Below are 13,690 nucleotides of genomic sequence, written 5' to 3'. Positions count from 1 at the left end.
AAACATTAAGCAATTATAGCTACTGTGTAACAAAATTAATTATTCAAATGAAGAAGCCCAGTAATGAACTAATCATTGTGTTTACAGGTCTGTAAAGTTACAGTGGGCTTCGGAGTTAAAGAAATAAACTCCTGCGCATGAGCCTTTAAACACTCCCCAAATCCCCAGCTCAGGACTCCCAGTTACGCGCCTAACCTCCTGCATGCATTCTGCTCATGGCCGCCTGGAAATCGGTGTTTTTACATACTTCTCAGATGATTCTGATGCCCAGCCAGGTTTGGGAATCAGGGGTACAGACAACTCTGCTGAGCTAGTTCTGAGTCACTCACGTGGATGTATCATCACCCTAAGAGTGAAGTCTGATACTCACTGTATTTTTTCCTGTCTGCCTCCTCTATGACACGGACCTTTTGTTAAATCTCTGGGTCTACTGTTAAATTGATATCTGTGTTAATTAAAGTAGAAAGTAGGATCTGGCTGGTTTCTTGTAACATTAAATGCACCTGAAGGCTGTGGTGGGTGGTTTTTCTATTCTAGTTATTTCATCATTTCACACTGGGGGCTGCTAGTCAATCCAGTTCCAGGAGATGTGGCCGGGAGAAACATGTGCTTCGTGCCTCGCTGAGCCATTTATGTTGATTTAATGAGACAGGCAGCAGTATTCAGTTGTGCTTCGGGATGCTAAGGCAGGCAGGCTGAATTTACATACTTATGAGACAAAACTGTTTGAACTTAAGTGCACGCACGCGCGCGCGCACACACACACACACACACACACACACACACACACACACACACACAGAGACAGACAGAAATTATGTCACTGTGGTGTTTTCCTTTAAATGCTTTACGTGAACAATATTTTCCAAGGTTGCATTACTGATAAACACAAGAACTACATCTGGAGGAAATCCTTTGAAATTAGATTCTAAATCCACATTAATGCCAAGTAAGTAACGAGTGCTGAGAGGTACTGAATAGGAGTGCTGGGAGCAATGGAGAAAAAAATTAGTTGTTCTTTCTTTTTCTCAGATAGGACAAGTAGTTAATTCCTTGCTTTCCGTGTGTCAAGATTTGTTTGAACTGTGTGTGTGAGAGAGAGAATGTAATAAAACACAGTTAACAAAACCTAGGTCTTTAAATTGTTACTGCTTTGAAAATATATCACCATTCTCAACCTTTGGTTTGAATTCATTAAAAGTGGCGATGTCAAACACACAAACAGAAGATCGCAGCTCTAATTATTACAGAAACAGGAGCAGGAAGGACAAGGAGTCATTGGTCCTTTTCTCATCTTCAGACAGATGGCATTTGTATTTCTTTTTAAAACCTATCTGAGCTGATTTAATTTTCCACAGAGATGGTTTTAGGTGTATTTACTGGAACAGATCTTCAAAAATCTGATACTAAATTAATTATGCCTTACCAAGGCGTATGAGGTATTTTGTTTTTGTCATTCAAAGAAGTAGCTACTGTGATTCAGACGAAATATCCCCAGAGCCAATGAGATGCAAACTTAGCGGCCCTGCAGAAGGCATAGGGGAAGGAGGGCAGGACTGAAAATGGGTACTGATTACGAAAATTCTATAAAGGCGTATTTTTTTGGCTGGGACCACTGTATTGCCAGGCTCCCACCTAGTTCTAAGAGGACAGGAGAGTTGGGTTCAGAAGCTGTCCTTCTTCCAAAGATGTCCACTGAGAGGGTGGGCTTTTCAATATTTGGCAGGGAACATAGTTTCCCAGTGAGATAGAAATGACATGAAAATGCAGCCCGGCCCTTGAACCAGGCGTCCTTCTTGGTTACAGGCGCAGTTCTCGCTGGGCTCATATGTATCACTTCTTTGAGATACAAAAGATGCGCTACAGTAAATACAGCAACTGTCACAGCCACACTGGTCTCTATTTCCAAATCGTGACAAACATTTTCGTTACAGCGATAACAGAGGCAAATTCCAGGGTATGCAATGTCTACAGAAATGGTTCATGAAAAAAAAAAAAACCCTCTGTATTAATTTTGATTAGTAACGCCCTGACTTCTTAGAGTTACAGAAGGCAAGGCATCACTGTGCGAGATTTCCAGCTCGCCCCACGCGAGCTGGAGGGAGCCGATACTAATGTGCGAAGTCTTTCAGAGGCTCAAGAAAAGTCTTTCAGAGGCCCACGGCCGCCTTAAAGGGCAGTCACTATGTAATATTTCCCTCTCATTACATACCACCTGGGAAGCCATGGGAAATAGGGCATAGGTGATTTGGGGTATTAAGGTGGTTAAACAAACCTGGGTAGAAGGTTCTGAGCACATTCACTTAAGATAAAAATCCAGAAGCAAGATTCCTTTCAGGAACAAAACTCAGAGGCTGAGACTGGGGAGTAAACGGCTGTGTTCAGAAAAGCTACACGTTATGTTTTAATCTTCCTGTGGGCCAGGAGAGTTATTCAACCATGGCTGATGATCTCTAGGGACCCCTGGGGGGCAGGGGGAGACGTGGCCTCTGCTGCCCACGACAGCTGTCACATACATGCTGTCAATAGCACGTACCAACAAACTCAACTTTCAAGTCGGCTTCGTTTGACGTTATAGGAGGGAAAGAATCACTGGAGGTAAATAGATTTCGACAAATGGGGCAAAAGGTATCTCTCCACTGGAAAACACTTTTCTAAAGCAAAGTTAAAGAGTTTAAAGAAATATCTCTTAATGATGAATACACAGCAGGTTATGTGTATTCAACCAGAGGGAGAATCCCACTTTCTCTTGCGTTGACTGAGACGGGTGCATTACCCACAGGAATGGGGAGTGGTTTGGGAAGCTGGGGTTAGACCCTCATTTCACGATTCCCACTGCAATTCATCTGTGAATGGCTGAGCTGTTGTGGAAGCTGGTAGCAGTCAACAGGAATGAAAATACGTTATGTGTGAGTCACTTGAGAATAAACTCCTTGGGTGAATGTCTAACTCACGGTGTGCGTACATCAGCACTGAGACGGTTATGCAAAGAAAATTCCAAACTGGTTCTGAGGGCTGACTTCCAAGGCGGCCGTGACGAACGCTAGTCTGCAGCGGGTTACTCACAGGAGCCGGGGGACTGGAAGTCCTCCAGCGCCCCCCCACCCCAGGTTTACTCAGCTTTCAAAATCTGGCTGGGTTACCAAACATCCAGCTTGACTCATGGTGCACACCACCACCTGTTCAGCGGTGGTGATAATCTCTATTCATTATTTCTGATTACTGAATGCTGGGGAGGTACTGTATCCTGGAGAAGTCTTCTCATTAGGGGGTCCTGAAAGCTGATAAGCGTATAAACTGGCAGTCACAGGATGAGGGCTCGGTACTTACACTGAAGTCCATTACCCTACAAAATGGCACCCCTTTTGTGAACAGCCAAATATTAAGTTTGCCCTTTAAGTTTAATGTTACGTTTGCCCTAATATTAAGTCTGCCCTTTAAGTAGCCCAGTACCTGTGCTACTTAAGAGAGGCAGGGAAGGTGTGGGAACGTGGGTTGGCACCGTGTCACCTTTCCTGGCTTATGTTCAGAGTGCAGGTCACTGTAGCTCTTCTATTAGTAAACATGAGTTTTCCAGCTTGGTGTCTCAAAAGCCAGTTACGGAGGAAATGCTCTGCACAACGGACTTAACGAGTGGCTGGGAGCTGGGACGAGGTGTGTCAGGAGAGCTGTGCTGTTTACACACGGGCAGAGCTCACACAGACATGTCTGTACTGTCCTTGCTGCTGTTAATGAGCCTGCACTCGTGTGAGCAGCAAATTTAAAAGGAATCATACATGATTGAAAGTGCTAAAAATGGAAAGGAACCCTGAACCGCCCCTGCCTTAGCGGCCCTGGTAACTAGCAGGCCGTGTGTCCAGGACACAACACGAGTGCCTGCTGAGTGGAGTGGTGTGGGGTGTGGCTGCCGAACCCTAACTACAGCCGTCAGTCGATGGAGCACTTTCCGCACTGGCCTCTGGTCATCAAGTACCTCTCATCCCTGTGGCTCAGGCCAGTCTCTTTTCTTGACAAGGAATCCCTTTCTCCTTTGTTCTTAAATCTCATTCATCCAAGAAGGTCCCCTACGATTCTCAAAAACCCGTCCCCACCTCCCCTCTTGCAACTGGGGCTGTTTTCCGAGTTCCAACTCTACTTCTCAACAGTTTCATAATTTAGCACACGACGTTCTGTGTGTGTGAAGTACCTCTTCTCTCCTCTGAGTGCCAAGTATCCCGCGCCCCCTGCGCATCACTGTTGGACACACAGTAACGGCTCTCCTTTCACGAGAGGTATCCCTCTGGAGCCAGGGTTGCGGGTTCACTTGCCAGACCCTCTGCACTTGGACTCCCTAATGATACCGATCTTCAGGAAACCCCATGCTTTCACGACACCAGAAGAACTACAGAGAAAAGGCTGACCTGAAATGCACAAGGGGTGTTGTCCACGCAGTAGACCCTCAAGTTGTAGTCCAGAGAGTTACAGGACATGCAGCCAAAGACGGCCACCTTGAGCTGCTTCACGGCGCAGTCTGTGATTGGTTCTCCAGTAAGGGCGTATGTCCCGAAGCTGTCTAAGAGCACGTGACATGCAAAGGGGTCCAAGAGGCAGTAACAGGACGTGGATTCATCCTCCACTGACATTACTTCCTGTTGGGAAAAGGTCTGTTGAATTCTCTCAGCTTGGAAGTAAAACGTGATTTAACAGTTACTTTGCAAGGGCATAAACACAATTTTTTTTTTCAGAATATTTTTATTGTCCTAATTTTCTTGGTGTTAAATGTTCTTCTATCAAAATAACTGCTACTTCAGGAACTCAAGTCAGGGTTATATTCAGTGCGTTGGGATTCAATTTAGCAGGTTATAACAAACGTCACTTTCAAAGTTCTCCAATTTTTGGTTAATTTGTTCACTGCTGAATTAAAAAGAAGTAAGAGGCTTGAACATTAACAGCAATGAGTTAACTTTTATGTTTTTATAAAGGTTTCTGAAAACTTCTTTCAATATCCTTAAGGTAATATTTATTTTCTTTCAAGTATTTTATCCTCTTTCATTCCATCGCAATCATTCACGAGGGACTGTTACATCTTATCCAAACCATCTATTTATCAGACGATCAGATAAGTCACCCTCCCTGACAAGAACTTAGGTGTGTGTGACTGGTTAGGTGGAGCATAAATATAACACCATCTGGGTGTGAAAGATTGTGAGAAAGCGCTGGGAGTTTTACTTTAGAAACCAAGGCAACTCAGGGCATCACGGAAAAGAGACCAAAACCGGGGCCTTTTATGAAACTTCACCCCCGGGAAATCTGCCTGAGGGCGAACCCCGACTGAATAAACAGTAGGATGCACTTTCAACAAAGAACACAGACTAGTTTCAAGACATAGCTGGGCAGGGTAAATGCAATCCACGGAAGCAACTGGGGATTTTCTTCCCTAAAGAAACACGATTTTCCTTTTACTTTTGCCCGAAGCACCTCCTGGGAGGTGGGAGCCCAGGGCTAGCTGGAACAGGTCATTGTGTTCCAACAAGATAATTCACCTGCTTTCATGCAAGCTGGTCTCAGGCAGACATAAAAGGACTCCCTATCAGACAGCTAAATCAGAGGTTTCACTTAAAATAGTAATTCCACTGCTGTCTCTCTGCTGTGACTGTCTTCCTTACTCTCCTCTCGGATTCTCAATTTTTTTTTTGGGGGGGGTCTCTTTTATTCTCTCCTTGTACAGTTTCTCTCTTATATGCCCTCGTATACACAATCAGAATGATTTTCAATGCCTCCATTAATTCACCAACATATACTCAGCACCTACTGGTTCCTGAATACTTAAACATAGATTCATTATAATTCCTATGATGGCAAAAACAGATAACAGTAATTTCTTCTTCTGAACACAGCCTGCTTGCCCTGGGCCCCCTCTCTAACCCCACAGAGGAAAGTCAATTCAGACGGGGACATGGCCCAGGAATAAAGGCAGGAATCGAAGTCGATGTACCAAAGGCAGGTACACGAGGCTACATGTCCACGTGGGTAACTGAACTGTACTCTAAAACCAAAAGAAAAAGCTCTGTATCCTCTCTGGCCTCTCTTATCTATTATCTCACACACACACACACACAAACCCAACACACTAGCCAGTACTTCAAGGATGCTGTAAAAACACATGCCACCGACCCTCTGAGAAATAAGTAAATGCTCACCAATTTCACAGCTGACTTGTTGTCTGAAGAGCGTGAGGGTCCATCCCACAGATGGCACCCAACCCCCCCCCCTTTTTCTTTTGTAAAGGAGGACTAGGTTCTCACCTCCCACCTGCCCTGCTGGGTCCTCTTCTTTAAATGGATATTCCAGTGCTCAGAACTGACGTCCGCACAGTGGGGTATGGTCAGGGCAAAAGGAGTGGTGACAGTCATGTCTGGGGGACCGCAGGTGACTTCCGGACTCAGGAGCACCTCAGATCCATCCGACTGGAGGCTGTACGGTTAAAAAAGGAGAAAAGAGATGCATGTCAAGGAGGGGGGCATGTCTGAATGAGAACTTAGTTTCAGGTTTAGTGAAGGCCTTTCCCAGGACGCCCCTCCAGGGAGCATCGCCTGTGGGAGGGCTGGTCCGGACCACAGCCATCCATCCCGAACCCTGAACCGTTCAACCGCACAGACTGAGGTTAAGCCTAGAATTCAAATCTCAGTTTTGAAAAACAAAATGACAAATGCTTCTTCAGAAATACAGGGCAGAACAGGAGAAAGCGAAGACCTGGCTGGAGTGTCGCACACCAGCTACTGATAACATCAGTGACCAAAGCCAAGAACTTCATGGAAATGATGGATCTGGTGACCTTACCACCATGTTCCTTTCTTCCAAAGACGCATTCTACAAATATGTTTAATGCAATGGAACAAATTATTATGGAACAAAGCAACACTTCAAATGTACCTGGATTGAGTACGTCTCTTCTGGTTTTGAAAATATTTATTTTCTGCCAGCGCACCAAGTATACAGGTTATACAGTGATAGCACAGTAGACAGTTTTAAATTGCATAGTCAAATACATAAATACATATCTTTCATCTTTCCTATTTTAGATCTAAATTCAAAATCAGTCTACCTAAACCTGCTGTTCAGATTTTTCTCTATTGTGAATAATTTACAATGGGAATTCAGAGCCATGAAACAGATAAAAGAAAGAAATTAGACTAAAGGGAAATAATATCGCTTTACTGAGCACCTGCCTCCCTCTTCCATTTTTGGGTGTTTTGTTTTTTGGGGTTGTTTTTTTTTTAATTGAAGTATAGTTGATTTACAGTGTTGTGTTAATGTCTGGTGTACAGCACAGTGATTCACTTACACATAAATATATTCCTTTTCATATTCTTTTTCATTACAGGCTATTACAAGGTATTGATAGAGTTCCCTGTGCTGTACAGTAGACCTTGTTGTTTATCTATTTCGTACATAGTGGTTAATATTTCTACAAATCTCCAATTCCCAATTTATCCTTCCCCACCCCCTTTCCTCCTGTTTTTGTTTTTAATCTCTGCCTCCAAATAGTACGATGGGGTAAGTTTATAGGACAACAATCAGTAAGAATCCAGAAGCCTACTCATTTCCCCCAACTGCTTATGTGTTTTTGAACGAACTAGTCTATTTTTTTCCTGTATTTTCTCTTGTGAGCAATATAATGATACAAAATGTCATCAATTCAGCAATTTAGGATTCTCAGATGAACTACCTACAGGGGAGCAAGGATTGGTGTTATTCCCTAAGCTTTCTCTCATCTGACCCAGGAAGGACATTTAAATGTGTCATCGCTGGTCAAAACAGCAACCCTTTGAGCAAGATGAAATTAGTGCTAAAAGATACTACCTTTTCTGTGATCTTGTGTAAACAGTTTCTCTACGTGGACATGTAACATGTTACTAGTTTCTGAATTGCTGTTGTTGACATGGCTTGTTCTCCCTCAGCTTGGCCATGGTCACACTCTAGCTCTTTCTCTATAATTTGCTGCTGCAATAAAAGTCAGGACACACAAACTCGAAGGAGCATCTTTTAACTGCTGTGCGTAAAACAGAACTGAACGTTATCCCACCGCCCTTCCTCCCTCCCCAAGAAGCACTGGAGCTGCCTTCTGAAAATTCAGCCTTCCATGTAGGCAACCCTAGTCCAAAATTAACAATTCCTCCAAAACAGGCAAAGAACAGACAAAACGGAAAATGTCTTCTATGCGTTTATGTCCCTAAGCAGGGTAGGCAAGTTGGGAGGAGGTGGGTCTGGAGAGCCGTGTATTAGCAATAACAAATGCTCCATGAACAGCCCCCAATGAGGTACTTGAGGTTTGAGAAAAGAATGTGCAATTCCAGCACGAGCTCTAAGCAGCCCGTGGTGGCAGCTTGCACGTGGCCGCCTGCCAGGAGCCGTCAGCCAGGGCGGAGCGCGCTGTGTGATCACTGCCTGCATTCATCACTGATGGGGAGAGCAGGGGTGCTTATGAGTGACCGATGACAAGCTCTCCTAAAAGAACTATTTAATTGCTTTCAGAGAATCAGCCCCCTTGTTGAACATATTGTTCAAACATATGGGAATTAGGGGAATTATTTAATGCCAAACGAACTGAAGGCAGCTAATTACATGAACTCTCACACTCACCGTGAAGAGCAGGGCTCCTGTCGGTAGTAACTGAAACAGCTCTAGGAGTCCGAGACGGTGCCCTGGAAACGCAGGCGGGGCAGCGGCTGGGACCTGGGCATTCCTGTAAGTGCAAAGGAAGCCAGCCAAGACACATCCAGTCTTCCTCCTGGGAAAGTAGTGTCTGTGGGTGGGTGCAGGTCTCTCTCCGGCGAAGGGGCAAAACCTAATCTCTCCATTGTCTTCCCACATGGTTAATAATAATTTGCCCTTTTCTGCCACCTTCTATCTGTGGCAATCAGGGAGATTTACAAATATTAATTAAAGTTCTTCACACACCTGTGTGGGCAGGTGTTAACAAAAGGTCACAGAGAAAGTCAAAGAGATGGTGGCAAAATCACCCCCAAGACTTCTAGGCTCCTGCTCCCTGTGACCAGAGGTCCTCTGCTCTGCTACCACTAGGCCATTTCTGGTCAAATTGCTGGCTCTTGTGACATCCCAAGTACAGATGGAAGGAAAACGTAGCCATGGTACTGACCTAGGACATCTGGGGACAAGAGGGCTGGAGAAGGAAGCCTTTAACTGGACTTGGGTAAAAACAAAGATGTGTCAGCAAAGCATGGATGGCATTTCAGTTTGCCCACATCATATAATATATACCAAGGAAGTGTTCATGCCCTTGCTACGGGTTGAAGAAAAAAAAAGGCAACACATTTTTGTAAAATTGCTACAGGCTAATAAAAACTGAACTGATAGCAGCAGTGATCTTAGAGGACTGTAATATGAACAGTCTCAGTGCATCGCATACGCTCGCGGATGAGAAGTCTGGTTGTGCGGGCCTTCTGTTGTTCATCTTTCCCTTGTCTCTGTCTCCCTGCCCCCCCCCCCATCTATATGCTGTGCATCTTTATGAACACTTATGAATATAAAAACATTAAAGAGCCATGTCTGTGTAAGCCGGTGGCATGTTGAATAACTGCATAGAAACATAGTTGTGAATTCAAATTCCTGCTCTCACGGCACCGCTGAGGGTTCTGGGGGAAATTCTGCCAGCTTTGCCGCTTTGATGCCCCCAACCGAAAAATAAATCTACGTGGTAGGAGAGGGTGCTGATAAAGGGCACGGGAGAATTTTGCCAGGGAATGTGGCAAGCCAGGAAGCCCCTTGTGACTAACCGTATTGAGTTACCGGCAAGGGAAATCAAAAGTAGCAGAGGGGCTGCAGAGAGCAGGAGGTGCAGGTGGAAAGAACATTCCCGTGTCCCCGCCGTGGGCTTCCCAGCATCATCCCTGATACGTCTCCTGTCTGACCTTTTCTGTGTCATGAAAACCAGACTGTAGGGTAGAAGGGAGAGCCTTTTGGAGTCTCATTGCCTCCCATGCAATGTCCTACCTCCTTGAAGATCATTTTAGAGTTAAAAGAAAGCATAAAACACCTAGGATGTGCTCAGTGGGTGAGGGTTCTGCTTCCCAACCTTGAACCTCTCCTGCCTTTTTTATGTCTTACTTCTCTAGCAGCTGTGTTTTGGAGATGGTTAATTTATTCAATAAATTGTCATCATACCAACACTTGCTTTCACAGAATTTCCAATGCTGGAGGGATGTGCACTATGGGAATTTAAGGCACCTAGGTGATGCTTTCACGCTAACCTCCCACAGTCTGTCTTCAACTCAGCAGCCAGAGCAATCGCACTAAAAAGGCCAACATATTCCCGCCTTGAGGAACTGCAGCTGTTCCTGCTGCTCTGGGGTCTTTCTCCAAGTGTCCCCTTGGTCATCTCCCTCCTGCCCTTCAGACCTGGGCCCCAATGACACCTGCTAGCGAGGCGTTCCCTGATTACTCCCGAGCGACACAAATGCAACATCCCTCCTCCAAAGGCTGATCTTCGCTTTTCTTTTACTTCACACTTGCTGCCCTCAAATGCACTTGTTGTTTATTTCTGCCTCCCACAAGCTAAAAGGTAAGCTGCATGAGGACAGGGATTTTTTTTTTCTGTCTTCATTGTTGTACCCCCAGTGCCTAATACGTCCCAGTTGTAAGCACTCAAAAATATCTGTTGAACAGAGCATAGAAGCCAGTGGTTTCCACCAATCAAAGCATCAAAGTGAATGATGGTAGTAAAAGATTATAACCCATTGTGTAACATGGGAACCCATGAAAGAGATGGATACAAATGAATGAATGGGAAGGGAAGGTTCTTTCATACAACTGAAGCCAACTAACAGACGCAGGAAGTCATCATTTGACAACCAACCACATTAATAATTGACTCAGTGAAGAATTATGAATGGGATGCTAATCTACTTGGTGAAAGGTTTTAAGAAGAATAAGGAGCTATTTACCTGGTTCAAAGTATCTTCCCACAGGTACTTATTAATTAGAAGGGGTAAACATTACTTTATTGTTGAGAACCTTGGCAGGCACCACCTAACCCAAATCATCAAAGTTAATGTTGCCAGAAACGGGATGGATTTGCAGAACATACGAAAAAGTAGAAAGAACTCCGCGTCACTGCTGTAACGTTCCTCCCAGTAACACCCTCCTTGAACCTAATCCTAAGAACACAGCAGACAAGTATCAGACAAATCGAGGGGCGGTCTGCAAAATGACCGATCTGCCCTCTTAAAAACAGTCAGTAACCATGAGCTACAGGCATACTCAGGAACTGCTCCAGATCAAGGGGACCAAAGGCACAGGACAACCAAATGTGGTGAATGGATCTGGATTTTCATCTGCCGTAAAGGACACTGTTTGGATAATAGCTGATGTATGAATAAAGTCTGTGGGGTAGATAACAGTACTGTTATCAATGATAATTTCCTGGTTTGGATAATTGTGCTGTGATTATGTGAGATTTTATTTTGAGGATACACCTACTGACCTATCTGGGGGCAAAGGGACATCTTGTCCACAGTGGTTAAAAACATGTATATGTGTGTGTATGTGGATTTTATTTGTGTGTATATTAGATATATGTGCACACATGCACACTGGAGAGAGTAGAACACAGCACATGTAGTGAAGTGTTAACATCTGGGAACCTGGGTGTGGGATAGCTGGGAATTCTTTACACAGTCGACCCTGAACCACACGGGCGCTTTGGGACGCCAGCACTCTGTGCATGTGTAACTTAGTCATCCTTCTGTGTCCATGGTTCCTCTCTATCCCTGGTTCCACATCCGTGGATTCAACCAACCACAGATCTTGTGGTACTATATAGTTTTGCTACTGAAAAGAGAACCTGCCCTGTTTAAACCTATGCTGTTCAAGTGTCACTCGTCCTATTCTTGTGACTTTTCCTTAAGTTTGAATTTGGTCAAAACACACAAATGAAAATGAACGAACGAGTGGATGAGTGGACAAAGGCCCAGGGAGAATTTCAGCAGCATTCTTACGCTGAAATTGACAGGGTCACTGACGGCGGCGTACAACGTGTGGAGGGTGATGGACGGTCTGCACCGGGCGGGTCCAAACCTCGCCACGTGGTCACTCACATTCTGCAGCGCCCATCTGCACACCGATGCCAGCCAAAGGTCACACTGAAGGTCAGTCACAGGGCGGGAAGCCACGGCAGGTCTGGATGTGTATTGCGTACGTTTTGCTATTGCTCTCAGTGTCTCTTGACCTGATTCTAGACTTGTAGTGTGTCACTCTCTTCAAGCAAAACAGCCGGCTCTATGTTTCGAGACGAGGTTTTCAATGTTGTCGCCTGCCACGCTGTGCTTGGTAATTACTGTTCCCTCCATTCCTCCTCCTGGTCTATATTACAGATGAATGTAGGTTTGATCACCTTTACCCAGACCATCACTCGGGGATGCAGGCAGAAGAGTAATGATAGTTTTACTATGCCAGACCCTGGGTCGATACATAATTAAATCATATTTTAATGGAACAGACATAAAAGGCAGAGAGATGGAAGCTGTACTTAGTTTTAAAATGAGAGCTCTGAAAGCAACGTAGCTCCAGCCTCCTACGGTTTTCTGCCCGAGATGATACATAGTTTTAACTATTATTCTCCTTTTTTCATTGCAACCCTCATATATTGACCTTGAGTGCTAACATCGTTGTGGATAAAAATTATGGCCTGGAGTTTATGATTTCTGCTGTTTTACTTGAGTCAGACACCTGTCTTCCTCTGCTACTGTGACCGGGTCTTTGAGACCAGTCCCGGGAAACGCCATCACACAATCTCCTGGAGAGATGGGCCCTTTAGAACCAGGGAGGCTCATCAGTCCACCCCACGAGCACGACCAGGGCTCCCAAGGGCTTTAACTCTGGTTACTGCTACATACCGTCTAAGCAAAAAGACTTCTGGAGAGTAGGGGGTGAGGAGCAGAACAGAGGGAAAAGAGGAAAGTTGAACAGTATCTCTTTATCACAATAGATTCCTCTTTCAGTGTTTAAGTAGCCCTAAGACTGGAATATGGTTTGGAACTCCCCGGACAGCTTGTTTAATATTTTATTTCAGGACACCACCAATGAAGAGTCTGATTCACTATTTCTGAGAGAGGGTCTGGGAACCCCCACTTTTTTTTACTTGCATTCCCTACATGCAAGGTAGCCCTGGCAGTAACACTTGAGAAAAGTTGTGTAGTTTTTGAGAAAATATCCAAAGCATGCAATAGGGGTTTGGTGGGGGGGTGCCTTATGTATACATGGATCAGATAGGCTTCCAAAACTGAGATACTGGTCAGGTTGAAATGCTCACTCTGTTAAGGCTTTGGATGACGCTACTATGGTTAAAAATGCACCTACATCCTCTTTCTCTAAGTAGCTCGGGTATGAATAAGGAAGGATGGGGGCTTGATTCACAGTAACTGGAAATAATGTTACAGGTCTGCAAGCCATTAAATGCCATTAGAGGGGGCGAGAGAGGAGCAGTGAGCACAGTGGATTACAAGACGCGGCGAGCACGATTCACTGAGGGGAGCATATGGCTCTACTATTAAAGGGTTTAAAGAAGTGTGTCACCCACATGGTATTATCTGAAATAGGATCACAGGAAGGGAGTTGGCATGAGGGGGCTGCAGTGGGAGGGCAATTATGTACATGCTGGAATGAGAATTTGACTTTGCTGAAATTTGAGCAA

General features: G+C 44.8%; 1 protein-coding gene across 10 annotated transcripts in view; it reads right to left on the bottom strand.

Moving 5' to 3' along the window:
- UNC5D (unc-5 netrin receptor D) overlaps window positions 1–13,690 on the bottom strand; it is a 494,882-nt gene that overhangs the window by 36,622 nt on the left and 444,570 nt on the right. For all 10 annotated transcript variants that reach the window (XM_074353354.1, XM_074353355.1, XM_074353356.1 and 7 more), the window contains 2 exons: window positions 6,285–6,453; window positions 4,401–4,628 (listed from right to left, as the gene is read on the bottom strand). In XM_074353354.1, the coding sequence (XP_074209455.1) occupies window positions 4,401–4,628; window positions 6,285–6,453 (397 nt within the window). The remainder of the gene's footprint in view (window positions 1–4,400; window positions 4,629–6,284; window positions 6,454–13,690) is intronic.

Source organism: Camelus bactrianus, chromosome 26, assembly GCF_048773025.1.
Source record: "Camelus bactrianus isolate YW-2024 breed Bactrian camel chromosome 26, ASM4877302v1, whole genome shotgun sequence".
Classification (NCBI taxonomy): domain Eukaryota; kingdom Metazoa; phylum Chordata; class Mammalia; order Artiodactyla; family Camelidae; genus Camelus; species Camelus bactrianus.
The sequence above is the reverse complement of the archived record's forward strand: the minus strand, read 5'-3'. Positions and strand labels throughout refer to the sequence as shown.